Genomic DNA, 27175 nt, shown 5'->3' on the forward strand with positions numbered 1-27175 from the left:
ATTTTTTAGAATATTCGTCGAATATTCGAAAATTCGAAAATTCGCAAAAAAAAATTCTTGCAAAAAATCGGCAAGGTAATGATTGTGTAATATGCGAATTTTCGTAATGCGAATTTTCGGATTCGAATTTTTATTGCGAATATAGAGCAATTTAGCTAATATAGTGCTATAATCTTCTTTGTCTAATAGTTGTAATTTTTTTCTCATCTGAAGTTCAGATTGGAAAAAAATTACAACTATAAAAAAAGATTATAGCACTATATTAGCTAAATTGCTCTATATTCGTTTTTTTCGAATATTCGCTATATTGCTATAATTACAAATATTCGAAAAAACGAAGTTATAGCAATATAGCGAAAATTCGAAAAAAACGAATATAGAGCAATTAAGCTAATATAGTGCTATTGTCTAATAGTTGTAAGTTAAAAAATTCGCAATAAAAATTCGAATCCGAAAATTCGCATATTACACAATCATTACCTTGCCGATTTTTTTCAAGAAAAAAACCCAAAAGATTATAGCACTATATTAGCTAAATTGCTCTATTTTCGATTTTTTGAATATTCGCTATATTGCTATAACAGTTTTTTCGAATATTCGTAATATATATCAATATAGCGAATATTCGAAAAAAACGAATATAGAGCAATTTAGCTAATATAGTGCTATAATCTTTTTTTTTATAGTTGTCATTTTTTTCCAATCTGAACTTCAGATGAGAAAAAAATTACAACTATTAGACAAAGAAGATTATAGCACTATATTAGCTTAATTGCTCTATATTCGTTTTTTTTGAATTTTCGCTATATTGCTATAACTTTGTTTTTTCGAATATTTGTAATATTCTAAAACAAGAATATATAGCAATATAGCGAATATTCGAAAAAAACGAATATAGAGCAATTTAGCTAACATAGTGCTATAATCTTCTTTGTCTTAAAGTTGAAAAATTCGCAATAAAAATTTGAATCCGAAAATTCAAATTACGAAAATTCACATATTACACAATAATTACCTTGCCGATTTTTTCCAAAAAAAAAAAATCGTGCATTTTCGAATATGACCCCTGCCGCTCATCACTACTCCTAAAGTCAAGTATATTGCAGCCTTCTTATTGGCCCACAAGCTAGAAGCAGGAAGGGATCGTGTGTACTGATAAAAAAAAAAAAAAAAAAAAACAGAAAAAACGAATATTCGAAATTACGAATATATATAACTATATTCGAAATATTCGCGAATTTTCGAAGTGGCTATATTCGCGATAAAAATTCGAAATTCGAATATTCGTGATCAACACTATTGATCATCCTTTTGCATAATGAGATTCCTATGACATTGTTGTGTATTTTTGCACTATGTATTACATTATAGATATATTTCTTCATCAAACAGCACAGCCAAGATAATCAGAAACTATATGAAATGACTTCTCCTATTCATTTATTTATCAGATGCTGTAGATAATCATAGATCTTTTAATGACAAACATGGATTAGCTGGGAAACGTGCGCTACAACAAGAAGAGGATGTAAAATCAGGTATTCTGCACTCTAATTATACAATTATGTAAGTTGGCATATAGTGATAACTAAGAACTACCTTCTAGTGGCTGCCAATAAAACCACAACTTGCAATTATGATTTACTATGCTTTACTATTATTATATGTAATAATGTGTTCTGTAGATGATAGATGATTTTTTTTGCTTGGGTAAAAAAATTGTCCTGGAATAGGATCATGATGGCCACAGATGTATGTTGCAATGATTCCAGTAAGTTCACCTAACTCATAATATTATTGTTCATAAGGGAGCATTCACACGACCATGTTTTTCTTCCACGTCCGTTCCGCAATTTTTGCAGACATTGCACGGATCCATTCATTTCTATTGGTCCGCAAAAATTGTGGAATGCCTTTCATTGTCATCCGTGTGCTGTCCGTTCCGTGTGTCCGTTCCTTTTATTTTAGAACATGTCCTATACTTGGCCGCAAATTGCAGTCTGTGGCCCTATAGAAAGTCAATGGGTCCGTAAAAAACGGATAGCACACAGAGATGCCTCCGTATGTCATCTGTTTTTTGCGGACCCCTGGACTGAAAACATTTTTGGAAACCCCATTTCAGTCCCATTTCAGTTCTTTGATGACCGTGAAAAACGGATGACACACGGAAGCATCATGTCCGTATTATACAGACTTACAGAACGGAAACGGAAAGGTAACTGAAGACATATGGAACACATGGATCCGTGATTTGCGGACCGCAAAACCAATACAGTTGTGTGAATGCTCCTTTAGGCTGAAAAAAATACATCTGTCTATCCAGTTCAGCCTGTTATGCTGCAAGTTGGTTATGATGTAATATTTTTATGTATACATGATCAATTTTAAAACTATGAAAAAAAAATTGCATTTAAGAGTCAAAATGATGTGTTGACTAGTTGCAAGAGGACTTTAACTTTCATTGGTACCTTGATAAGGTGCATATGATTTTTATTTTAATGGGGGCTTATGGGAGTTGTGATAAAAAGCAAAAAGCAATTTTGGCTTTTTATTTATTTTTTGAATGTGTTTCACCTTTAGAAATACATTATCTGCTTATTTAAGGTTACAGGTTGTTAAGATTTTAATTATGGCAATTATATATAGCTTTTATTTTATTTTTGAAAATAAAGGACTTTTTACAGCAAAAGACAATTTAAAGGGGTTGGCCACCTTATGCATAAAAAAAAAAATGGACCCAGATAATAACTAAAGCCAAGAGATATTAGTATAATGATAGATATACTGTGTATGTATAATTTTTCTACTGTGTTCAGGATAGTGTGCTCCCATAGATGACAGACTGTGTGGGCGGAGCAGCTGCAAAGTGAAAGTAAAAATGCCAGCATGCATCACAGCAAGCATCTTCAGAGGAGTGGTCACATGACATCCCTGGCCAACTATGATACCATAGTAACAACAGCACCTCAGGTGTCATTTTATCAAGTCAGCATCTGTCTGTCTATTTATCTATTGTCTAGCTATTTCATATATATCTATCTCATATATATCTATCTATCTATCGATCGATCTCATAGCTATCAATTCAATTTTTGGGATACTGTCTTATGTAAGGGCTCTTTTTTATTTTTTGAACAATTGTCTTATGTAGGGTCTCATTTTTTTGCGGGATGAGATTGCAGTTTAATTGAAACTATTTTGGGGGGCATACGCCTTTTTTATAGCTTGGTATTACACTTTTTGTGATGTAAGATGACAAAAAATGGCTTATTTTACACCGTTTTCATTTTAATTTTTTTTACAGTGTTCACCTGAGGGGTTAGGTCATGTGATATTTTTATACAGCAGGTTCTTGCAGACGCGGTGATTCCTAATATGTCTAATATGTTTTTTTGTTTGTTTGTTTTATAATTTTAACACAATAATAGCATTTTATAAAAAAATAAAAAGTTTTAGTGTCTCCATAGTCTGAGAGCTATATTTTATTTCTTTTTTGTCTCATGTAGGGCTCATTTTTTGCGGGATGTGGCGACGGTTTGATTGGTACAATTTTGGCGTACATACGACTTTTTTTATCACTTTTATTACCTTTTTATTTCATCATTTTTTTTTATTTTTATGGCATTCTGGGAAAGTAACATGACCCTTTCATAGATCAGGTCGTTACGGACGTGGTGATATCAAACGTGTAGTGTATTTTATTTTTTTTATAATCGGTGATAAATGTGCTATAAGAAGAATTTTTATTAATATTTTTTTTATTCACTTTTTTTTTTTTTACCCAGACCCACTTGGTTCTTGTAGATCCAGTGGGTCTGATGCCTATATAATACACTAAAGTACATTATATAGTGTATTGTAGTGTACTGTGACTTTACACACAGGCTGATCAAGCTGCTGCTGCCTTTAGCAGAAGCCTGATCCAGCTTAGCTCCCTCACTGTTAACCCCTTTCATACAGCAGCCCCTATGGACCGCGGCATGGAAGGGGTTAAGCGGCTCAGCCATCCTGAAAATTAGAGAGGGAGAGGAGGGGGAGGATTGGGGAATTACCCACTAAGTGAATAAAATAAGGGGGCACATTGAGGGCTGCAGGGGGAGGATCAGGGAATCAAGTGTAGAACTGGTGCAAGGATTTTTGCCACCCTAGGCAAAAGCTAATTTTGCCGCCCCCTTGACTCCGCCTATTGACCACGCCATTTGATCCGCCCCTTCTTTGCCAGCCACGGATTTATACAGACTGTACCCTTCATTGTGGTAATGCCACGTTTTCTCCCTCCAGCTACAAACCATGTCATCCACAGATTCCCATCAGTGTCATCCACAGATCCCCATCAGTGTCTTCCACAGATCCCCCATAAATGTCACCCACAGATCCCCCATGTCATCCAAAGATCCCCCATAAGTGTCATCCACCACAGATCCCCCTAAGCAGGGGCGTACATAGAAATCATTGGGCCCCATAGCAAGAATTTAGATTGGGCCCCCATGCCCGTTCCTAGTCTGCCCCACTATACGCCCTGGTTCCTCTCACTACTCTCCCTAACTTCTCGACCTGCCCCATCTCATGCAGCAGTATTTTGTTCTACAAAATGGCAGTACTCATGCCGGAACCCAACAGACCCATTATAGTGAATGGGATCTGGTAGGTTCTGGCGGTGTTCAGCATATTTTAACAAGAATCTGGGTCATTACATGATGTAATACCACCCAACTTTCCTGCTGTCCAGCATGGCACATGTGCAGAGACATGAGAAAAGTTTGAGGAAGTGAGTGCCCCCCTTCCCCCCATCGTCTGTGTCATGCAGGACAGCTGGGAGACAGTGACATTACTCGCTATCCTGCATGACACATGTGCAAAAACATGAGTCTCTGGGAAAGCTAAGTGAACCCCTCCCCCTGCCTTTCCATGTTCTTACTATCTGCATTTATGCCTTGCAGAAAATCTGAGTGACATTGCATGATTAGTGGCGACTCTAGGATCAATATATAGGGGGGGGGGGGCACAGTAGATACACAGTCAAAAATGGGGGGGCACTAATAATTTTCACCAGCTAATCATACTACTGAAAAATACAATATACGTTATAGTTCATACACCATGCTATACAGTATATATAGGATTATAATATATATTGTATAGCATGTTTATGAACAATACTGTATATTATACTGTGGCATGGTGTATGGATTATAATGTATATTGTATGGCATAGTACACAGATTATAATGTACACTGTACATCAAATGTATGGAGGTTACACCATGCCGGACAATATAACCCCTGCACCCTGCTGTACAATAAACAGTATAACCCCTACACAGTGTAGAGGTATACTGTATATTGTGTGGCACAGTGTAGAGGTATACTGTATATTGTGTGGCACAGTGTATGCTATATGTGTATAACAAACATATTTCACATGAAAACTTACAATTACTTGGCTTGACCTTGGTGATCTCTGATGCCACTTTAACACTTTGGCTGGGGGGCTAGGTGTAAGAAAATGCCATCCCCTGGGCTGTATGGTTTTTGGGTTCTTCCTCTTCGGACTCTGTACAAGCTGTAACACATAAGAAAGGATGTTACTAGAGTTGAGCGGACACCTGGATGTTCGGGTTCGGGAAGTTCGGCCGAACTTCCCGGAAATGTTCGGGTTCGGGATCCGAACCCAAACCAAACTTCGTCCTGAACCCAAACCCCATTGAAGTCAATGGGGACCCGAAGTTTTCGGCACTAAAAAGGCTGGAGGGCTGCAAAAGGCAGCAACGTGTAGGTAAATCCCCTGCAAACAAATGTGGATAGGGAAATTAATTAAAATAAAAATAAAATAAATAAAAATTAACCAATATCAATTGGAGAGAGGTCCCATAGCAGAGAATCTGGCTTCACGTCACCCACCACTAGAACAGTCCATTCTCAGATATTTAGGCCCCGGCACCCAGGCAGAGGAGAGAGGTCCCGTAACAGAGAATCTGTCTTCATGTCAGCAGAGAATAAGTCTGCATGTCATAGCAGAGAATCAGGCTTCACGTCAGCCACCACTGCAACAGTCCATTGTCATATATTTAGGCCCAGCACCCAGGCAGAGGAGAGAGGTCCCGTAACAGAGAATCTGGCTTCATGTCAGCAGAGAATCAGTCTTCATATCATAGCAGAGAATCAGGCTTCACGTCAGCCACCAATGCAACAGTCCATTTTCATAAATTTCCAATCCGCCACCACATCGCGGAGTCCAGGGAGATGCTCCGCAATCACCACGATACCCCTGGTGAGGCAGAACTCCCAAAAGTCCTGCGCCAGGTACGTCAGAACCGAAGAACGCGTTCCGCCCATCCCGTTGACGTATCGGACCGCGGAAACGTTGTCCATCCGCAGTCTGATACAGGTCGTGACCGTGCCATTGGCGAAACTGCGAATCGCCAAAGACCCTGCCAGCAACTCCAGGCCATTGATATGGAGTCGAGACTCCTCCGGGGACCAAGGGCCTCCGGTGGATATCCCATTGCAGTGTGCGCCCCACCCGTGTAAGCTGGCGTCGGATTCTATAACCAGGTCTGGTAGTGGACCGAGTAAAGCTTTGCCATTCCAGACTGACAGACTCTGGATCCACCATTGTAACTCGTCCCTCGTCTCCGAGTCCAGCGTGACCAAGTCCGAGTACGTGGACCCCGCCTGGAGATGGGCAATCTTGAGCCTCTGGAGAGCTCGATAGTGTAAGGGTGCCGGGAAAATGGCCTGGATAGAGGACGCCAGAAGGCCAATCAGGCGTGCCAAGTGTCGCAGAGACAGATGTGGTCGAAGAAGAGCATGGCGCAGCTCCTTGCGAATGGAACGGACCTTGGACAGAGGGAGGTGAAAGGACAGGGACGAAGAATCTATCCTGAACCCCAGAAACTCCATAGAAGTCGCCGGAGTGAGGCACGATTTCTCGTGGTTTATGATAAAACCCAAGCGTGAGAGGATGCTGGTGGTCATGGAAAGATGAAACCGGAGAAGGGATGGACTCTGCGCCATGATAAGAATATCGTCGAGATAAATTATCATGCGCACCCCTCTGCTGCGGAGCCAAGACACCACCGGCTTCATCACCTTGGTAAAGCACCAAGGAGCGGACGAGAGACCGAACGGCAGGCAAGTGAAACGCCAAATCTGGTCTCCCCAAGGAAAACAAAGTAGGTCCCTGGAGGACGGGGCCACCGGAACCGTGAGATACGCATCCTTGAGGTCCAGTTTGACCATCCAATCGCCTGGAAGAAGCATGTCTCTCAAAAGATGGATGCCTTCCATCTTGAAATGCCGGTGTTGAACCAGCGAGTTGAGGGCTTTTAAGTTGATAACTGGGCGCATCTGGCCGCCTTTTTTCTGGACTAGGAACATACCGCTGATCACCCCGGTGGAGCGAGGTGAGGCGCGCTCTATTGCCTTTTTGTGGACTAACTCCTCTAGCTCCCTGTGCAAGAGTTGCAGTAGTGAGCCGGTTAAGTGAATGGGACGGGGAGCGGGCAGCTGGCTTGGTGAGGCCACCAAGTCTATAGTGAAACCCCTGATGGTTTGGAGCACCCACTGGTCTGAGGTGATCTCGGACCAGGCATTGGAAAAGAGACGGAGTCTGCCCCCGACACAACCTGTTGAAGAAAACAAAGGCAGAATTGGTTGGGCACTCACCAACTGGTCGGCTATAGGAGGGAGCTTCGCTGTAATTTCTGGACCGTCCTGAAGCGCCCCTGGACGGGAAGAAGGACGGCTGGTGCCTGGGATCCTGGAGGGAGGATCGATAACTGAATGAGACTCGTCCCGTTCCGCGGGAGTGGAAATCAGACCGGCCGGACAGACGGCCCCTAGAGCTGCCGGCCCTACTGGAAAAACGGGTGTTAAATACACGCTTCATTGACGTTTGGGCCTTGTCTAAAGCCGTAAAGGCCCCGACGTATCTGCCCAGCTCTTTGATAAATGAGTCTCCAAGTAAAAGACCCTGGGCATTCTTGCCTGCCTCGGATAATGCCAAGTTGGAGAGCTTCGGTTCCACCTTCATCAGGATGGCTTTACGCCGTTCTATGGCTAGAGAGGTGTTTACATTGCCCGCAATGCAGATGGCCCTCTGGACCCATCCTCCCAATTCAACGGGGTCAACGGGCCTGCCCTCCGCCATGTCGAAGATTCTGGCGAGGGGACCCGTGATGTCCAGGAGCTTATCCTGAACGGCTCGCAGAGTGGAATCCAGCCCTTTCTTCGGGTTGAATTTAGTTTTGGTGAGGAAGTGGACCATCTTCGGGTCCACCGTAGGCGTCTCACACACCTTATTGGGAATCAAAGGGCGGGGGCATTCCGCTCGCAATTTGTTGCGGGACTCCTTACTTAGAGGAGTACGGATCTTTGCCTCTAAATATTGTGCCACCTGAGTGGCGGGGAGCCATTCCGCAGAGCGGGGATGATGGAGTTCGTCCGGGTTGAAAAGAGGGGCGCCCAGGGAGTCGACCAGGAGGTCGCCTGGGAGAGGCTGGTTCTCTTGTGTGGCAACCGCTGGTGTGGGTGGCCTGGGATCAGGGAATAAATCAAGAGGATCAACCTCAACGTCCTCAAGCTCCTCTAATGAGTCATATAGCGACTCATTCTGTGCCTCCTCGTTTGATTCCTTTTCAGAATCAGATAGTGGCTCAGGCAGGGTCCTGGCCGTTTTCCATGCGCGAGAGCGTTCTGCCTGTCGCGCGCAGGCTCTTTTCTGCGGGACAACCGCGTGGTCACGTGATGGATTACCATCGGTTCTAACAGTTCTGGAGGCAGATGGCCTGTCAAGTTCCAGGCCGGGTCCTGTATGGACCTAGAGGGCTGTGCACACAGGGCCTGAGATATTGATTGCGATAGTGCTGAAGACATAGAGCCCATAGCAGCCATGATCGCATCAGAAATAGACTGCTGCAGTGCAGTATTTTGCACCCCTTGTGGGTCGTCATTGCGGCTGGGGGCACTGAAGGGGATAGGAGGGGTAATAGGGGCATCCTGCCTAGAGGAGGTACTACGGCGAGACATCACAGCGGGTGGTAGGAGTTAGTCACCCCAGACCACCAGAAAAGGATAGACCTAGAAGAAAGAAAAAACACCAATGAGGGCCTGAGAATAGGGGTAAGGTAATAGGTGACAAAGGAGCACACACTTACCGAAGGTGACACAAGGACAAGTATGAAGAACAAGTGCCACAGGGAGAGCCGGAGTGAGCGTGGAGAGGGCGCGCAGTTCCGGAGCAGACTCCGAGATCCCGCAAGATCTCGGCCGGACGCAGAAGAAGGCGGGATGCGGGTAAAAACTCCCGCAATGTTATTCTCCCCTGAGCGAAGATGGCGGCCGAAGTCTCGCAAATCGCGAGACTTCGGCCGAGCGGCAGACGTAGGGAAAACCCAAGATGGCGGCCGAAATCTCGCGGATCGCGAGACTTCGGCCGGACCGGAGAGCGCTGACAGAAAACGCCGGCAAGACCGGAGAGAGGTAAGAAATAAGGGGGGAACTGGCGAAATGGACAACTGGAGAAAGAAAAACCTAAATAAGAGCGCGGACAGAATAAAAGTGGGCAACAAGAAAGGAAGCAACGCAGAGATGCAAAATAAGACCAATAAGGATATTGGGGGATAAGACAACCAGGAGGGGGACCTGGGCTAGCAAAATAATGAGGAAAAAGCTCAAAATAAGCCCAAAATAATCAACAGTTATAATCCTAAAACAAAGGATACTTATCTGCCATGGCAGCAGCAAAGAAAGAGGATGATCCCAGGGTGTGGAGCCATTATATACTGGGATGGTGGGGAGGAGTCAGTTGCTATGGTTTTTCTTTTTGATTGACATGTTCATTCTTTGCTGCTATGGTAACAGTAAAGAGAGTTAATGCAATAGGAGCCTCTGTGTCTTGTGATAAAATCAGGCTTCACGTCAGCCACCACTGCAACAGTCCATTGTCATATATTTAGGCCCAGCACCCAGGCAGAGGAGAGAGGTCCTGTAACAGAGAATCTGGCTTCATGTCAGCAGAGAATCAGGCTTCACGTCAGCCACCACTGCAACAGTCCATTGTCATATATTTAAGCCCAGCACCCAGGCAGAGAAGAGAGGTCCCGTAACAGAGAATCTGGCTTCATGTCAGCAGAGAATCAGTCTGCATGTCATAGCAGAGAATCAGGCTTCACGTCAGCCACCACTGCAACAGTCCATTGTCATATATTTAGGCCCAGCACCCAGGCAGAGGAGAGAGGTCCCGTAACAGAGAATCTGGCTTCATGTCAGCAGAGAATCAGGCTTCACGTCAGCCACCACTGCAACAGTCCATTGTCATATATTTAGGCCCAGCACCCAGGCAGAGGAGAGAGGTCCCGTAACAGACAATCTGGCTTCATGTCAGCAGAGAATCAGTCTGCATGTCATAGCAGAGAATCAGGCTTCACGTCACCCAACATTGGAACAGTCCATTGGCATATATTTAGGCCCCGGCACCCAGACAGAGGAGATGTTCATTCAACTTTTGGTTGCCCCGCAATATAATGGTAAAATGAAAATAAAAAGAGGATTGAATGAGGAAGTGCCCTGGAGTACAATAATATATGGTTAAGGGGAGGTAGTTAATGTCTAATGTGCACAAGGGATGGACAGGTCCTGTGGGATCCATGCCTGGTTCATTTTTATGAACGTCAGCTTGTCCACATTGGCTGTAGACAGGCGGCTGCGTTTGTCTGTAATGACGCCCCCTGCCGTGCTGAATACACGTTCAGACAAAACGCTGGCCGTCGGGCAGGCCAGCACCTCCAAGGCATAAAAGGCTAGCTCTGGCCACGTGGACAATTTAGAGACCCAGAAGTTGAATGGGGTCGAACCATCAGTCAGTACGTGGACGGGTGTGCACACGTACTGTTCCACCATGTTAGTGAAATGTTGCCTCCTGCTAACACGTTGCGTATCAGGTGGTGGTGCAGTTAGCTGTGGCGTATTGACAAAACTTTTCCACATCTCTGCCATGCTAACCCTGCCCTCAGAGGAGCTGGCCGTGACACAGATGCATTGGAGACCTCTTGCTCCTCCTCTGCCTTGCTCTTGGGCTTCCACTTGTTCCCCTGTGACATTTGGGAATGCTCTCAGTAGCGCGTCTACCAACGTGCGCTTGTACTCGCGCATCTTCCTATCACGCTCCAGTGAAGGAAGTAAGGTGGGCACATTGTCTTTGTAGCGTAGATCCAGCAGGGTGGCAACCCAGTAGTCCGCACACGTTAAAATGTGGGCAACTCTGCTGTCGTTGCGCAGGCACTGCAGCATGTAGTCGTCGCTCATGTGTGCCAGGCTGCCCAGAGGTAAGGACAAGCTGTCCTCTGTGGGAGGCGTATCGTCATCATCCTGCCTTTCCCCCCAGCCACGCACCAGTGATGGGCCCGAGCTGCGTTGGGTGCCACCCCGCTGTGACCATGCTTCATCCTCATCTTCATCCTCCTCCACCTCCTCCTCATCCTCCTCGTCCTCCAGTAGTGGGCCCTGGCTGGCCACATTTGTACCTGGCCTCTGCTGTTGCAAAAAACCTCCCTCTGAGTCACTTCGAAGAGACTGGCCTGAAAGTGCTAAAAATTACCCCTCTTCCTCCTCCTCCTCCTCCTGGGCCACCTCCTCTTCCATCATCGCCCTAAGTGTTTTCTCAAGGAGACATAGAAGTGGTATTGTAACGCTGATAACGGCGTCATCGCCACTGGCCATGTTGGTGGAGTACTCGAAACAGGAGTTGAAGGCCCAGTCATTGGTGGTGAAGTGGTGCTGTTCCGTAGTGCGACTGACCCGTGCGTGCTGCAGCTGAAACTCCACTATGGCCTGCTGCTGCTCGCACAGTCTGTCCAGCATGTGCAAGGTGGAGTTCCACCTGGTGGGCACGTCGCATATGAGGCGGTGAGCGGGAAGGCTGAAGTTACGCTGTAGCGCAGACAGGCGAGCAGCGGCAGGATTTGAACACCGGAGGCGCGAACAGATGGCCCGCACTTTATGCAGCAGCTCTGACATGTCGGGGTAGTTGTGAATGAACTTCTGCACCACCAAATTCAGCACATGCGCCAAGCAAGGGATGTGCGTCAAACCGGCTAGTCCCAGAGCTGCAACGAGATTTCGCCCATTATCGCACACCACCAGGCCGGGCTTGAGGCTCACCGGCAGCAACCACTCGTCGGTCTGTTGTTCTATACCCCGCCACAACTCCTGTGCGGTGTGGGGCCTGTCCCCCAAACATATGAGTTTCAGAATGGCCTGCTGACGTTTACCCCGGGCTGTGCTGAAGTTGGTGGTGAAGGTGTGTGGCTGACTGGATGAGCAGGTGGAAGAAGAGGAGGAGGAAGCCGAGAAGGAGGAGGTGGCAACAGGAGGCAAAGAATGTTGCCTTGCGATCCTTGGCGGCGGAAGGACGTGCGCCAAACAGCTCTCCGCCTGGGGCCCAGCTGCCACTACATTTACCCAGTGTGCAGTTAGGGAGATATAGCGTCCCTGGCCGTGCTTACTGGTCCACGTATCTGTGGTTAGGTGGACCTTGCCACAGATGGCGTTGCGCAGTGCACACTTGATTTTATCGGACACTTGGTTGTGCAGGGAAGGCACGGCTCTCTTGGAGAAGTAGTGCCGGCTAGGAACAACATACTGTGGGACAGCAAGCGACATGAGCTGTTTGAAGCTGTCTGTGTCCACCAGCCTAAATGACAGCATTTGATAGGCCAGTAGTTTAGAAATGCTGGCATTAAGGGCCAGGGATCGAGGGTGGCTAGGTGGGAATTTACGCTTTCTCTCAAATGTTTGTGAGATGGAGAGCTGAACGCTGCCGTGTGACATGGTTGAGATGCTTGGTGACGGAGGTGGTGGTGGTGTTGGTGGTACATCCTTTGTTTGCTGGGCGGCAGGTGCCAACGTTCCTCCAGAGGCAGAGGAAGAGGCCGAGGCGGCAGCAGCAGAAGAGGCCGAGGCGGCAGCAGCAGAAGAGGCCGAGGTGGCAGCAGCAGAAGAGGTAGCAGGGGGAGCCTGAGTGACTTCCTTGTTTTTAAGGTGTTTACTCCACTGCAGTTCATGCTTTGCATGCAGGTGCCTGGTCATGCAGGTTGTGCTAAGGTTCAGAACGTTAATGCCTCGCTTCAGGCTCTGATGGCACAGCGTGCAAACCACTCGGGTCTTGTCATCAGCACATTGTTTGAAGAAGTGCCATGCCAGGGAACTCCTTGAAGCTGCCTTTGGGGTGCTCGGTCCCAGATGGCGGCGGTCAGTAGCAGGCGGAGTCTCTTGGCGGGGGGGGGTGTTCTGCTTTTGCCCACTGCTCCCTCTTTTGCTATGCTGTTGGCTCGGTCTCACCACTGCCTCTTCCTCCGAACTGTGAAAGTCAGTGCACGACCGTCATTCTATGTGGGGTCTAGGACCTCATCGTCCCCTGCATCATCTTCCACCCAGTCTTGATCCCTGACCTCCTGTTCAGTCTGCACACTGCAGAAAGACGCAGCAGTTGGCACCTGTGTTTCGTCATCATCAGAGACATGCTGAGGTGGTATTCCCATGTCCTCATCATCAGGAAACATAAGTGGTTGTGCGTCAGTGCATTCTATGTCTTCCACCGCTCGGGAAGGGCTAGGTGGATGCCCTTGGGAAACCCTGCCAGCGGAGTCTTCAAACAGCATAAGAGACTGCTGCATAACTTGAGGCTCAGACAGTTTCCCTGGTATGCATGGGGGTGATGTGACAGACTGATGGGCTTGGTTTTCAGGCGCCATCTGTGCGCTTTCTGCAGAAGACTGGGTGGGAGATAATGTGAACGTGCTGGATCCACTGTCGGCCACCCAATTGACTAATGCCTGTACCTGCTCAGGCCTTACCATCCTTAGAACGGCATTGGGCCCCACCAAATATCGCTGTAAATTATGGCGGTTACTGGGACCTGAGGTAGTTGGTACACTAGGACGTGTGGCTGTGGCAGAACGGCCACGTCCTCTCCCATCACCAGAGGGTCCACTAACACCACCACGACCATGTCTGCGTCCTTTACTAGATGTTTTCCTCATTGTTATCGTTCACCACAACAACAAAAATATTATTTGGCCCAATGTATTGAATTCAAATTCAGGCCTTTTTTTACAGACACCTAAAACTATCTGGCTGTCTATTTAAGTACCGTATTACACTAATACAGGCACAGCAGTAACCACAGATTTAGCTGACTATAAATTTGAGGCCTATTATTTAGGCGCTGGGTGACAGGTATACGTTTACAGACAGAATTAGACTGGGATATGCACAGTAGCGTGTGTGTGAAGTTATTGAGAATGACCCTATGTGCACCTTGAATCTTATATGCCCTTTTAGGGATAGATTTAAAGTAGGTCTGATACAGCAGAAACCACTAAATTAGGAAATTGCAAAATTGGGAATTGTATTTCAACCCAGAACAAAAAAACGGTGCTTTCACGGACACTAATTAACTTGACCAGCCACAGCAATAATGACAGATTTGTATGAATATAAATTTGAGGCCTATTATTTAGGCGCTGGGTGACAGGTATACGTTTACGGACATAATTAGACTGGGATATGCACAGTAGCGTGTGTGTGAAGTTATTGAGAATGACCCTATCAGCACCTTGAATCTAATATACCCTTTTAGGGATAGATTTAAAGTAGGCCTGATACAGCAGAAACTACTAATTTAGAGAATTGCTAAATTGGGAATTGTATTTCAACCCAGAACAAAAACTGTGCTTTGACAGACACTAAATAACTTGCCCAGCCACAGCAATAACCACAGATTTAGCTGACTATAAATTTGAGGCCTATTATTTAGGCGCTGAGTGACAGGTATACGTTTACAGTCAGAATTAGACTGGGATATGGCCAAAAAATATCCACACTATTGATGGTTAAATGCACTTGTTGTGACAGCTTCACCCTGATGTAGGATATAGCCAAAAAACAACCACACTATTGAGGGTTAAATGCACTCGGTGACAGCTTGCCCCTGATGTAGTATATGGCCAAAGAATAACCACACTATTGATGGTTAAATGCACTTGGTGTGACAGCTCCACCCTGATGTAGGATATAGCCAACCACACTATTGAGGGTTAAATGTACTTGGTGGCAGCTTGTGCTGGCGCACCACAAGACACAAAGTGGCCGCCGATCACCCCAGAAAAAAGTGAATGAAAAACGCTCTGGGCAGCCTAAAAACAGTGAGCAATTCAATAGCAGCAGTTCAATCATCCACAGCTGCAGATCGATCACTGAATGAAGTCTTTTGGAGGAGTTAATCACTGCCTAATCTCGCCCTAACGTCGCAGCTGCAACCTCTCCCTATACTGATCAGAGCAGAGTGACGGGCGGCGCTACGTGACTCCAGCTTAAATAGAGGCTGGGTCACATGCTGCACTGGCCAATCACAGCCATGCCAATAGTAGGCATGGCTGTGATAGCCTCTTGGGGCAAGTAGTATGACGCTTGTTGATTGGCTGCTTTGCAGCCTTTCAAAAAGCGCCAAGAAAGCGCCGAACACCGAACCCGGACTTTTACGAAAATGTCCGGGTTCGGGTCCGTGTCACGTACACCCCAAAATTCTATACAGTTCGGGTTCGCTCATCCCTAGATGCAACCCATTATCTTATTTGCCTTGGCAGCAGCGGCCTGCCACTGGTTTCTGCAGCTTAGTTTGCTGTCCACTGAAATTCCTAAGACCTTTTCCATGTCAGAGTTACACAGTGTTTTACCATTTAGTATGACTTTTTCCTTCCCAGGTGCATAACCTTACATTTGTCAGTGTTAAACCTCATTTGCCACTTCTCTGCCCAAGCCTCCAATCTATCCCTCTGTAGTAGTATACTGTCCTCTTCTGTGTTAATTGCTTTACACAGTTTAGTGTCATCTGCAAAAATGTATATTTTACTGTGCAAGCTTTCTATAATATCATTAATAAATATATTGAAGAGAATAGGGCCCAATAATGACTCCTGTGGTACCCCACTAGTAACCCAATCTGGAGTGTGCACCATTAATAACCACCATCTGTTTTCTATCACTGAACCAGTTATATACCTACATAAATCCCTGATAGATATGTTTAGTCTAGATATATGACATCCATTGATTTGCCGCAGTCCAGTCTACAACTTACCTCCTCATAGAAACTGATTAAATTAGTTTGACATGACCAATCCCTCTTGAAGCCATGCTGATATGGTGTTATTTGCTTATTTTTATTGAGGTATTCCAAGATAGCATCTCTTAGAAAAACTTCAAATAGTTTACCCATGACAGATGTTAAACTTACCGGCCTATAGTTTGCAGGTTCTGTTTTTGGACCTTTTTTGAATATTGGCACCACATTTGCTATGCGCCAATCCTGTGGAACACTCCCTGTCAATATAGAGTCTGTAAAGATATAAGGGTCTGGCTATGACATTACTTAATTTTCTTAGGAGACATGGGTGTATGCCATCTGTTCCCGGAAATTTGTCGATTTTCATCTGTTTAAGACACAGTTCCACTTCTTCCTGGGTAAGACAGGGTATTTTTAATAGGGGAATTTACTTTTACATTCTGTATTACCTCTGCCAGTTGTTTTCCTCAGTGAATACAATGGAGGAAAAAAATATAATAGCTTGGCTTTCTCACTGCGGTCTGCAACTCCTCCCTCATCACTATGTAAAGGGCCAACACCTTAAGATTTATACTTTTTCCATTTATATTATGTAAGGGATCGATGTACTTGGGGGGTCATTCTCATAAGAATCGTCGTCCACTGCAGCTTTCGGGGCCAAACATTGCATTTATTGGGACATTTTTCATACACGGAACAATCCAGTTAATAATCACTGGGGTGGTGAGGTTCCCACATATATCAAAACAAAACAAATACCTGCCCAGCTAGGCTTTAACTACACCTGTTAACGTGGCCCTGACTCAGCTACAGAACCCTGTTCACACACAGAACCCATATGCAGCTTTTTCTCAGCCCGTAGTTCCTCAGCCTCTCCGGCTGTAATCAGTCCCGTACCTGTATGGGGAAGTGTGGCCCAACAGTCCTCCCGACTCCGGCCTTGTGACCCTTGAATCCCGGCGTCACGGCATTCCCCAAACTTCGTGCTGTCACAATGGCCTGGTCTCTTAGCCTGGCAAGCTGAGACCACAAACAGAGCCTATGCTCTGGGTCTCTGTATCTCACAGCGTATCTCTTCCCAGACTGACCTACTCCGAGGCGCTTTATGCCAGCCTGATTACAGCAGGCCTCACCTCAGGTAGAAAGGAAATCCCATACTGGAAGGGTTTGGACTGGCAACTCCCTCTACCAAGCCTAGCCACCAGTCCAAGTAAAATCCAGCACAGAAAATTTATACAAAAATGTCTCAGCAAACTATGCTTTGCCGTGGGGGTGAACACTTGTACCAACCGGATGCTTGTGACAGGGCATCCGCATTATCTTGCCATTGCCTGGCTCAACCTTCCCCCTGGAAGATGTGATCAGCGTCAGAGGCTTCCCTTTATTTTACCAGACCCATGCCATCAGTGTTTGGTTTGTTACGCACACTGACATCTTGCCCAAGAGACATTGGGCCAGATTTATCATTAGGTCAGGTCAGAATAATGGAGTGAAAAAGTCCCAAAAAACGCTAAAACTGCGCTATCCTCACCAGTTTTCTGAAAGTGGGCGTGTTTTCTTATGTAAATGAATCTCTAGACAGATTTACTTTTGGGACTATTTAAAAAGTCGCAAAAAAGTTGCATTTTCACTCCTGTGAGGACCATGCTTATCTTATGAGACTTTTTAATAGAACATGTGACTTTTTCATAAAAGCGTGCGACTTTTTCGTAAAGATGTGCAACTTTTGTAAAGCTGCTTACTGACGGATAAACTGCTACCATCAAACCACATTTATTACAGTCTTAAATGGCCGATCATAAATCTGACTTGGCTAAAACTGACTTTAGCTATATGTGAAAGTGGAGTGAGCTGTCAGAGTCATGATAAATCTGGCCCATTGTCTACAAGTTTCCCATGTCCATGTGACAGGCAGACCCTCTCTTTCTATTTTTTTTATCTTTCTTTGACTCACACAGCTGCTTCAGCCAAGCACGCTTCTTACGACTCTCCTCTTTTTGTCTCTTTATTTTAACAGCAAAAGTACATTTCTTTTTCCTTTACTCTTAGAATTTCGATCTCGGCTTCTGGAACTCCCTTCAGAATATATTTTTATGCAAACGACCGACTCTCTGTTTGACTTTGTTGGCTCTTGCAGATTCTTAGGCCTTTTCTTCTTCTCTTTGCAAAGCTCCATCAGCAGAGCTGGCTTGCCTTCGCTCGCTTCTGCCTCTCCACTGGCTCTCCCCACTTTGGCTTTACCCTTGATCTCTGGAACATCCAAGGATTTCTCCCACTTCAAGACCTCGGCCTCTGTCTCTTTGGCGTCCTCCTTCACTTTATTAGCCTTCTCACCATTTAGGGACATGGCATTATATCCTTGGTTTCTTAACTCCTCCTCCCCTTTCGCATCAAGTTTGAAGGCACTGGGGACAACGGGGTCTTCACCAGACTCGTCATCTTCTGGCAATCCCGTTAGAGGTTCACCCAGGATATTGTTCCCCATCAGACCCCTGGCTTTCTGGAAGGCATTGACAGCAGAGGGGGCAACTTTCATGCTCAGGCCCGGGCTGCTCACTGTCAGGAGCCTCTTGGCTTCTGTATCCACATCAGCCCCATCAAGTGGATGCCTTTTCCACCTTCTCTGCCTTGGCCAGCACCCTGGCACCACCATCTCCAGACCCACTCTTACCAGGCTCTGACTTCTTGGCAACTTCCAGAGGATCTTCCTCTTCCGGTTTCTCATTTTCTTCCACCTGCTGTGCAGGAGCACGCTTAGGCTTCTCCAACTCATAGATGTCATCTTTTGAGCTCATGAGAGCTTCCATCTCTGCTCTGAGTTGCTTGTTCAGCCTCTCTTATTCATTTCGCTCCTCAAGCACTTCTTCAATTGCTCTAGCCAAGGAGAGTGCCTTGAACTCTTTCTCCTGAGCATCAGCCTCCGCTCAGTCACGTTCTTCAGCATACCGAGCTGATATGTATTTCTCTTTAGCCAGGAGCTGGCCAAACTTCTGTTCCTTCTTAGTTTTTCGCACTAGCTTGTTGGAACAGCCCCCCCCCCCCCTCTCTTGGGCCTCCTGTTCCAGCGGCTCTTTACTCTGTTCTGCTGTCGCATCAGACAAAGGAGTACCACCATTCTCCTTTAGACACTTTGTGGGATTTCCGCCCAGGGACTCTTCAAGCCCATTGTCGATGTCTACTACAGACTTCCGTGTCTTTCTGGAGTCTTTCCTCTTCTCCGGGACACCAGGCAGTAGACCCTTAAGTTCATTCATCTTTTCCAGGGTCTCTTCTTTTGACCCTTCTGCAGCCTTCTTCAATGTCTTTGTGATGACAACTAGTCCCTTCTCTATCGTATCTAGGGACCGTGTGGGGAGAGAGAAATCATCTTCATGATTGCAGCTGTACTGACAGTTCAGGTCATCTACCGCTGCTTGAATATGGGTCTCAGACACTACTCTAGCCATGTCAGGTACAACTAAGTTCTGGTTGCTACCCGTAACTACATCAATTTGGCAAGAACTTGACATGGCAGCCTCTCTCTCTGAGTTGCTATCGGCCACGGCACATGTGTCACTTATATTACTTGTGTCATCATTATCAATTCTGACCTCTAGGGACACTGATGCGCTAATCCCCACATTGGACACTTCCCCAGCAACCATAAAACCCTGTGGGTACTGCATATCCACCTCTGATTTGTGTGGTACACCCTCTGGGCTCACATCATTAACCAGCATTTTTGTATCACATATATTTTTACCAGAAGGGGGCACTTCTCTCCTGATCACATCCTGAAAGGGAAAAGGCATGCCATCATCATAAACTTCACATGACCTCACATTTTCATTTTTCACTTCAACTACATCACTGTTTTCAATGGTCCTTTCCCTTACACGTTCACTTAAAGGGACAGGTACAAGTTCTGCAGGAGAAGTTAAGAAACCAGGGATATGTTTCCATTACTCCACAACTCCCAGCATAAGGGAAAATCACACCCCAGCACTCCCTTATGCATGAGCGTATCTGTAACATCTATACTAATAAAAGCCGTGTGTACGTGGTGTCCGTGCGTGTGTGCTGATTGGTTAAGTGCGCATGCGCGGCGCACAAACCAATCAGCACACACTCCACACACACACACACACACACAGCAGGGACCGCCCAAAGCACAGTGCCGCCGGCCAATAAAAACACAGCGCATCATATGCAGCCCGGACAGGCCACAGCAGCGTGGCCGTCCAAGTCGCTGCTCGGACTGCCCACAATTGCGGCAGCCAATAAACACATGGCACACCACACGCTGTATGGACCGCCCACAGCATGGAGCCGTCCAATCACACCATCCCCACAATGTACGTGTGCGTCAGTGCACCGATTTTTTAAGTGCGCATGCGCAGCGCACAAACCAATCAGCACACACTCCACACACACAGCAGGGTGCGTGTGTGCCGATTATATACCATTGGATCGGAGTTTTCTCCAATCCGATGGTATATTTTAACTTGAAGCATCCCCATCACCATGGGAACGCCTCTATGTTATACCATCAGATTTGAGTTAGATCGTGAAAACTCAGATCCGACAGTATATTCTAACACAGAGGCGTTCCCATAGTGATGGGGACGCTTCAAGTTAGAATATACTAAGAACTGTGTACATGACTGCCCCCTGCTGCCTGGCAGCACCCGATCTCTTACAGGGGGCTGTGATCCGTACAATTAACCCCTCAGGTGCCACAACTGGGGGGTTAATTGTGTGTATCATAGCCCCCTGTAAGAGATCAGGTGCTGCCAGGCAGCAGGGGGCCAGACCCCCCTCTCTACCCAGTTTTAAATTCATTGGTGGCCAGTGCGGCCCTCCCTCCCCAGTATTAAATTCATTGGTGGCCAGTGCGGCCCCCCCTCCCTCCCCAGTATTAAATTCATTGGTGGCCAGTGCGGCCCCCCCTCCCCTGTATTAAATTCATTGGTGGCCAGTGCGGCCTACCCTCCCCCCCCCCTAATTAAAATCACCCCCTCCCCCATCATTGGTAGCAGCGGAGAGTTCCGATCTCAGTCCCAGTTTAATCGCTGGGGCTCCGATCGGTTACCATGGCATCCAGGACACTATTGCAGTCCTGGCTGCTATGGTTACTTGGCAATTTTAGAAGCATTTTACTTACCTGCGCTGTCTGTGGCTGGCCGGGTGCTCCTTCTACTGGTAAGCGCCACACAGACCTTTCACTTACCAGTAAGAGGAGTGACCGGCCAGCCACAGACAGCACAGGTAAGTATAATGCTTCTAAAATTGCTAAGTAACCATTGCAGCCAGGACTGCAATAGTGTCCTGGATGCCATGGTAACCGATCGTAGCCCCAACGATTAAACTGGGACTTCGATCGAAACTCTCCGCTGCCACCAATGATTGAGTGGAGGAGAAGAGAGGGGAGGCCGCACTGGCCACCAATGAATTTAATACTGGGGAGGGGAGGGGGGGCTGCACTGGCTACCAATGAATTTAATACGGGGGGACCGCACTGGCCACCAATGCTTTTAATACTGGGGTGGGTGGGGGGCCGCACTGGCCACAAATGCTTTTAATACTAGGGAGGGGGGCCACACTGGCCACCAATGCTTTTAATACTGGGGAGGGAGGGAGAGGGGGGCCGCACTGGCCACCAATGCTTTTAATACTGGGGAGGGAGGGGGGCCACACTGGCCACCAATGCTTTTAATACTGCGGAGGGAGGGAGAGGGGGGCCGCACTGGCCACCAATGCTTTTAATACTAGGGAGGGGGGGCCGCACTGGCCACCAATGCTTTTAATACTGGGGAGGGAGGGAGAGGAGGCCGCACTGGCCACCAATGATTTTATTACTGGGGAGAGGGGAGCACTGGCCACCAATGTTTTTAATACTGGGGAGGGAGGGGGGGTACTGGCCATCAATGCTTTTAATACTGGGGAGAGAGGGATGTGGGGGATTTGCACTGGCCACCAATGCTTTTAATACTGGGGAGGGAGGGGGGTCTGGCCCCCTGCTGCCTGGCTGCACCCGATCAAGGGGCTGAGATCCGCACAATTAACCATGCAGGTGCGGCACCTGAGGGGTTAATTGTGCGGATCACAGCCCTCTGTAAGAAATCGGGTGCTGCCAGGCAGCAGGGGGCAGTTATGTACACAGTTCGGATCCGCACTGAACGGATACCATCGTTTGTATTTATAGGTGCGGATCAGTCTGTGCAGATACCAGACGGATCCGCACCTAGCGCAGGTGTGAAAGTAGCCTAAAATATGGACTCCTGACTTTACATTGAAAGTCAATGGGGGAAGGATCCATTTACAATTGCATAACAGTGTGTCATCCAAAGATCAGCCATAACAGTGTCATCCACAGATCCCCCCATAACAGTGCCATCCACAGGTCCCCCCATAACAGTGCCATCCACAGATCCCCCATAACAGTGTCATCCACAGATCCCCCATAACAGTGTCATCCACAGATCCCCCATAATAGTGCCATCCACAGATCACCCCATAACAGTGCCATCCACAGATCACCCCATAACAGTGCCATCCACAGATCCCCCCATAACAGTGCCATTCACAGATCCCCCCATAACAGTGTCATCCACAGATCCCCCCATAACAGTGCCATCAACAGATCCCCCCATAACAGTGTCATCCACAGATCCCCCATAACAGTACCATTCACAGATCCCCATAACAGTGTCATCCAAAGATCCCCCCATAACAGTGCCATCCACAGATCCCCCCCATAACAGTGCCATCCACAGATCCCCAATAACAGTACCATTCACTGATGCCCCCATAACAGTCTGCCACCCACAGATACCCTCCATAACAGTGCCATCCACAGATCCCCATTGCAGTACCATTCACAGATGCCCCCATAACAGTGCCATCCACAGATCCCCCATAACAGTGTCATCCACAGATCCCCCCCAAAACAGTGCCATCCACAGATCCCCCCCATAAAAGTGCCATCCACAGATCCCCCATCACAGTGCCAGCACTACTGTTCTAGCATCCGTTATTGTAACAGGCTTAATGTCTAGTCAAGTTCATACAGTCATGTGAAAAAAATTAGGACACCCTTTGAAAGCATGTGGTTTTTTGTAACATTTTTAATAAAAGGTTATTTCATCTCCGTTTCAACAATACAGAGAGATTAAAGTAATCCAACTAAACAAAGAAAACTGAAGAAAAGTCTTTTCAAGATCTTCTGTAAATGTCATTCTACAAAAATGCCTATTCTAACTGAGGAAAAAGATAGGACACCCTCACATGTATTCCCTCTTAAATTGGCTCAGATCTCACACAGGTATATCACACCAGGTGCACATAATTAGTAGATCGTTACTCTGCATGTTGAATGAGGCTTGCCCTATTTAAACCTCAGACATTTAGTTTGGTGTGCTCCTGACTGTTGAAGTGAGAGTGAGCACCATGGTGAAAGCAAAAGAGCTGTCAGAGGACTTCAGAAAAAAGATTGTAGCAGCCTATGAGTCTGGGAAGGGATTTAAAAAGATCTCAAAAGATTTTGAAATCAGCCATTCCACTGTCCGGAAGATAGTCTACAAGTGGAGGGCTTTCAAAACAACTGCCAACATGCCCAGGACTGGTCGCCCCAGCAAGTTCACCCCAAGAGCAGACCGCAAGATGCTAAAAGAGGTCTCCAAAAACCCTAAAGTGTCATCTCGAGAACTACAGCAGGCTCTGGCTACTGTTGATGTAGAAGTACATGCCTCTACAATCAGAAAGAGACTGTACAAGTATAACTTGCATGGGAGGTGTGCAAGGAGGAAACCTTTGCTTTCCAAGAGAAACATTGAGGCCAGACTGACATTTGCCAGAGATAAAGTTGACAAAGACCAGGACTTCTGGAATAATGTTCTTTGGACAGATGAGTCCAAAATTGAATTATTTGGACACAACAGCAGAGGACATGTTTGGCGTAAACCAAACACAGCATTCCAAGAAAAGAACCTCATACCAACTGTGAAGCATGGAGGTGGAAGTGTCATGGTTTGGGGCTGCTTTGCTGCAGCAGGACCTGGTCAGCTCACCATCATAGAATCCACGATGAATTCTACTGTGTATCAGAAGGTGCTTGAAGAACATGTGAGACCATCAGTTAGAAAATTAAAGCTGAAGCGGAACTGGACCATGCAACATGACAATGACCCAAAACATACTAGTAAATCAACCAAAGATTGGCTGAAAAAGAAGAAATGGAGAGTCCTGGAATGGCCAAGTCAAAGTCCAGATTTGAATCCCATTGAGATGCTGTGGGGTGACTTGAAAAGGGCTGTACGTGCAAGAAACCCCTCAAACATCTCACAGCTGAAAAAGTTCTGCATTGAGGAGTGGGGTAAAATTTCCTCAGACCGATGTCGAAGACTGGTAGATGGCTACAAGAACCGTCTCACTGCAGTTATTTCAGCCAAAGGAGGTAACACTCGCTATTAGGGGCAAGGGTGTCCTATCTTTTTCCTCAGTTAGAATAGGCATTTTTGTAGAATGACATTTACAGAAGATCTTGAAAAGACTTTTCTTCAGTTTTCTTTGTTTAGTTGGATTACTTTAATCTCTCTGTATTGTTGAAACGGAGATGAAATAACCTTTTATTAAAAATGTTACAAAAAACCACATGCTTTCAAAGGGTGTCCTAATTTTTTCACATGACTGTAAGTCCCTGTTCTCATTGGAATCTGACGCTCAGTGAAAATCAGCCGATAGTCTTTAGCCGCACGACTGTCCAGCGCCTTTATTGTTTTATTCAAGTCCAGCTAAGGAATTAACCCTTATAAAGAAATGTATACTTTTAATAATTATTATACAAAAATTACGTACACTGTTATCCTAATATAAGTGAATCCACAAGAAGGCTGGGTAAGCTAGTTATGGGTGGGGAGACTCTCCCTATATACACACCCTGAAGCTATACCCTCTGCCCAGGGACGGCCCCTAATGGTGGGGACTCCGTGTCCTCGAGCCTTGGCTAGCAACTCCTATAGCACCCTAATTTTGTGTAAGCTCGTAGTTTAGAGCCTAAAAGTGGATTCCTACATGGACAGACAGACAAGCACAAAGGAGTGCCCAATGTATACAGCCCTGATGATGTACTAACAACAAGAGGTACATGGTTGTCACGAGGGTGTCAAGAGCCACGTCTGACTCGGTTATACCCAGGGTCAGTAAGTCGCAGCGGGTGGCTGCGCGCTCTATGTCTAAAAATAGTGCTGTTTCTTAATGGTAGCTTTTTGGGTTTGCCTTGTAATCCTTTTTGTCTCACTCAGGGATCCGTAGCTTCTTCTCCTCAGCTGTTTCTTGTCCAGCACTCCCAACCTCCTTATATTCCCCTCTCCCACTTCTCTAGTTGCCAGATATAGAGCTTCCTGCCTGGACTTCTATACTGACCCACTGGAGCTGAGTTGCTGGTATCCCTGTTTGTCGTACCAGAGAGTTACCCTCCGGATCCCTGTTGGTTGTTTGTTGTCGCCCACCTGGGATTATGTGTTTTGTCAGTATTGTCTGTCTTCTCCCTAGTGTTTCCCTTTAGTGTTAGTGGTGCGGACTAGTGTTCCCACCGCCCTATTCACTACGTAGGGCTCATTTTAGGGAAAGCCAGGGTTTTAGGAACGTGATCGGCGTATGGGTGATAAAACCCGTCTAGGGACGTCAGGGCAGTCAGGTGCCAGCCTCTAGGTAAGTTAGGGGTCACCATCTTTCCCTCTCCCTTGGACAGGGCCTTCCTTTTCCCTCCCTTTGCGTCACGTATGTGCCTATTTAGAATCTAGCATGGATCCTATTGCTGCTTTAACAGGGAAACTTCAAGGCCTGTCTTTGGAGGTGGCATGATTGAAGGCGTCGGTCCTCCAACAACAGCAGCAATTGCAGCAGACCGCAAGTCCTGCAGTTGCTATGGGTAACCAGGTTGCTCCGGAACCAAAGGTTGTTCTTCCTGACAGATTTTCTGGGGGAAGGGACAAATGTGTAATGTTCCGTGAGGCCTGTAAGTTATATTTTAGGCTGCGCCACTACTCCTCTGGTAATGAAGAACAGCGGGTAGGGATTGTTATTTCCCTGCTTCAGGGGGACCCGCAATCCTGAGCATTCTCTTTACCCACTGATTCTCCGGCTCTCCGGTCTGTGGAGGAATTTTTTGGGGCTTTGGGTCTCATATATGATGACCCTGACCGAGTCGCCCTGGCTGAGTCGAAATTACGGAGACTCCTACAGGGAGACCGGCCAGCAGAGGAGTATTGCTCAGAGTTTCATAGGTGGGCTACGGATACCCAGTGGAACGATCTGGCTCTCAGGAGTCAGTTTTGCTCTGGGTTATCCGAAAGGGTTAAGGATGCACTTGCGCTGTAAGAGACCCCCTTTTCCCTTGATGCGGTTATGTCCCTTTCTATCAGAATAGATAGACTTCTTAGGGACAGATTCAAAGATCCTGAGCAATTGGTAACCACTCCAAAGCAGCAGTTAGTCTGTACGGACCTAGAAGAGCCTATGCAGCTAGGAGGAACTACTCGTCAGGTCCGTCCTCCTGAGGCTCGCCGTAGGGGTGAGGTTTGTTTTTTCTGTGGGGGGAGGGGTCATTTCATTAATGTCTGTCCTTCCTTACTCAAAAACAAAAAGACCGTCAGAAAACTACTAACCCCAGGCTGTGTGGAGGATGTCAGCCGGGGTGTATACATTTCCTCCATACGAACATCTCAATTTGTGTTGCCAGCGGTTGTTGTTTTTGGTGTTAAGACGGAGACTATTTCTTTCTTTCTAGACAGTGGAGCAGGGGTAAATTTGATAGATGCCCATTTTGCCCTCACTATGGGTTTGTCTCTCTATACGCTACAGAGACCTATTCCCATATTTGCTCTTGATTCTCAGAGAAATCTTACTCACATTGTTCATAACTTACACCTTTGGGTAGGGGACCACCATAACGAGTGTCTATCATGTTATGTTCTGGAGGGCCTTCCCTCTCCTGTGGTATTGGGTCTTCCCTGGTTGGTAGCGCACAATCCGGTGGTGGATTGGCAGGCCAGGGAGATATTGGAGTGG

General features: G+C 46.6%; 1 protein-coding gene across 1 annotated transcript in view; it reads left to right on the forward strand.

Moving 5' to 3' along the window:
• The window catches only part of GAL (galanin and GMAP prepropeptide), a 438263-nt gene that overhangs the window by 339565 nt on the left and 71523 nt on the right, over window positions 1-27175 (forward strand). Inside the window, exon 3 of the mRNA XM_044269277.1 lies at window positions 1452-1538. Coding sequence (XP_044125212.1) covers window positions 1452-1538 — 87 coding nt within the window. The remainder of the gene's footprint in view (window positions 1-1451; window positions 1539-27175) is intronic.

This window comes from Bufo gargarizans, chromosome 10 (assembly GCF_014858855.1).
Source record: "Bufo gargarizans isolate SCDJY-AF-19 chromosome 10, ASM1485885v1, whole genome shotgun sequence".
Taxonomy (NCBI): Eukaryota; Metazoa; Chordata; class Amphibia; order Anura; family Bufonidae; genus Bufo; species Bufo gargarizans.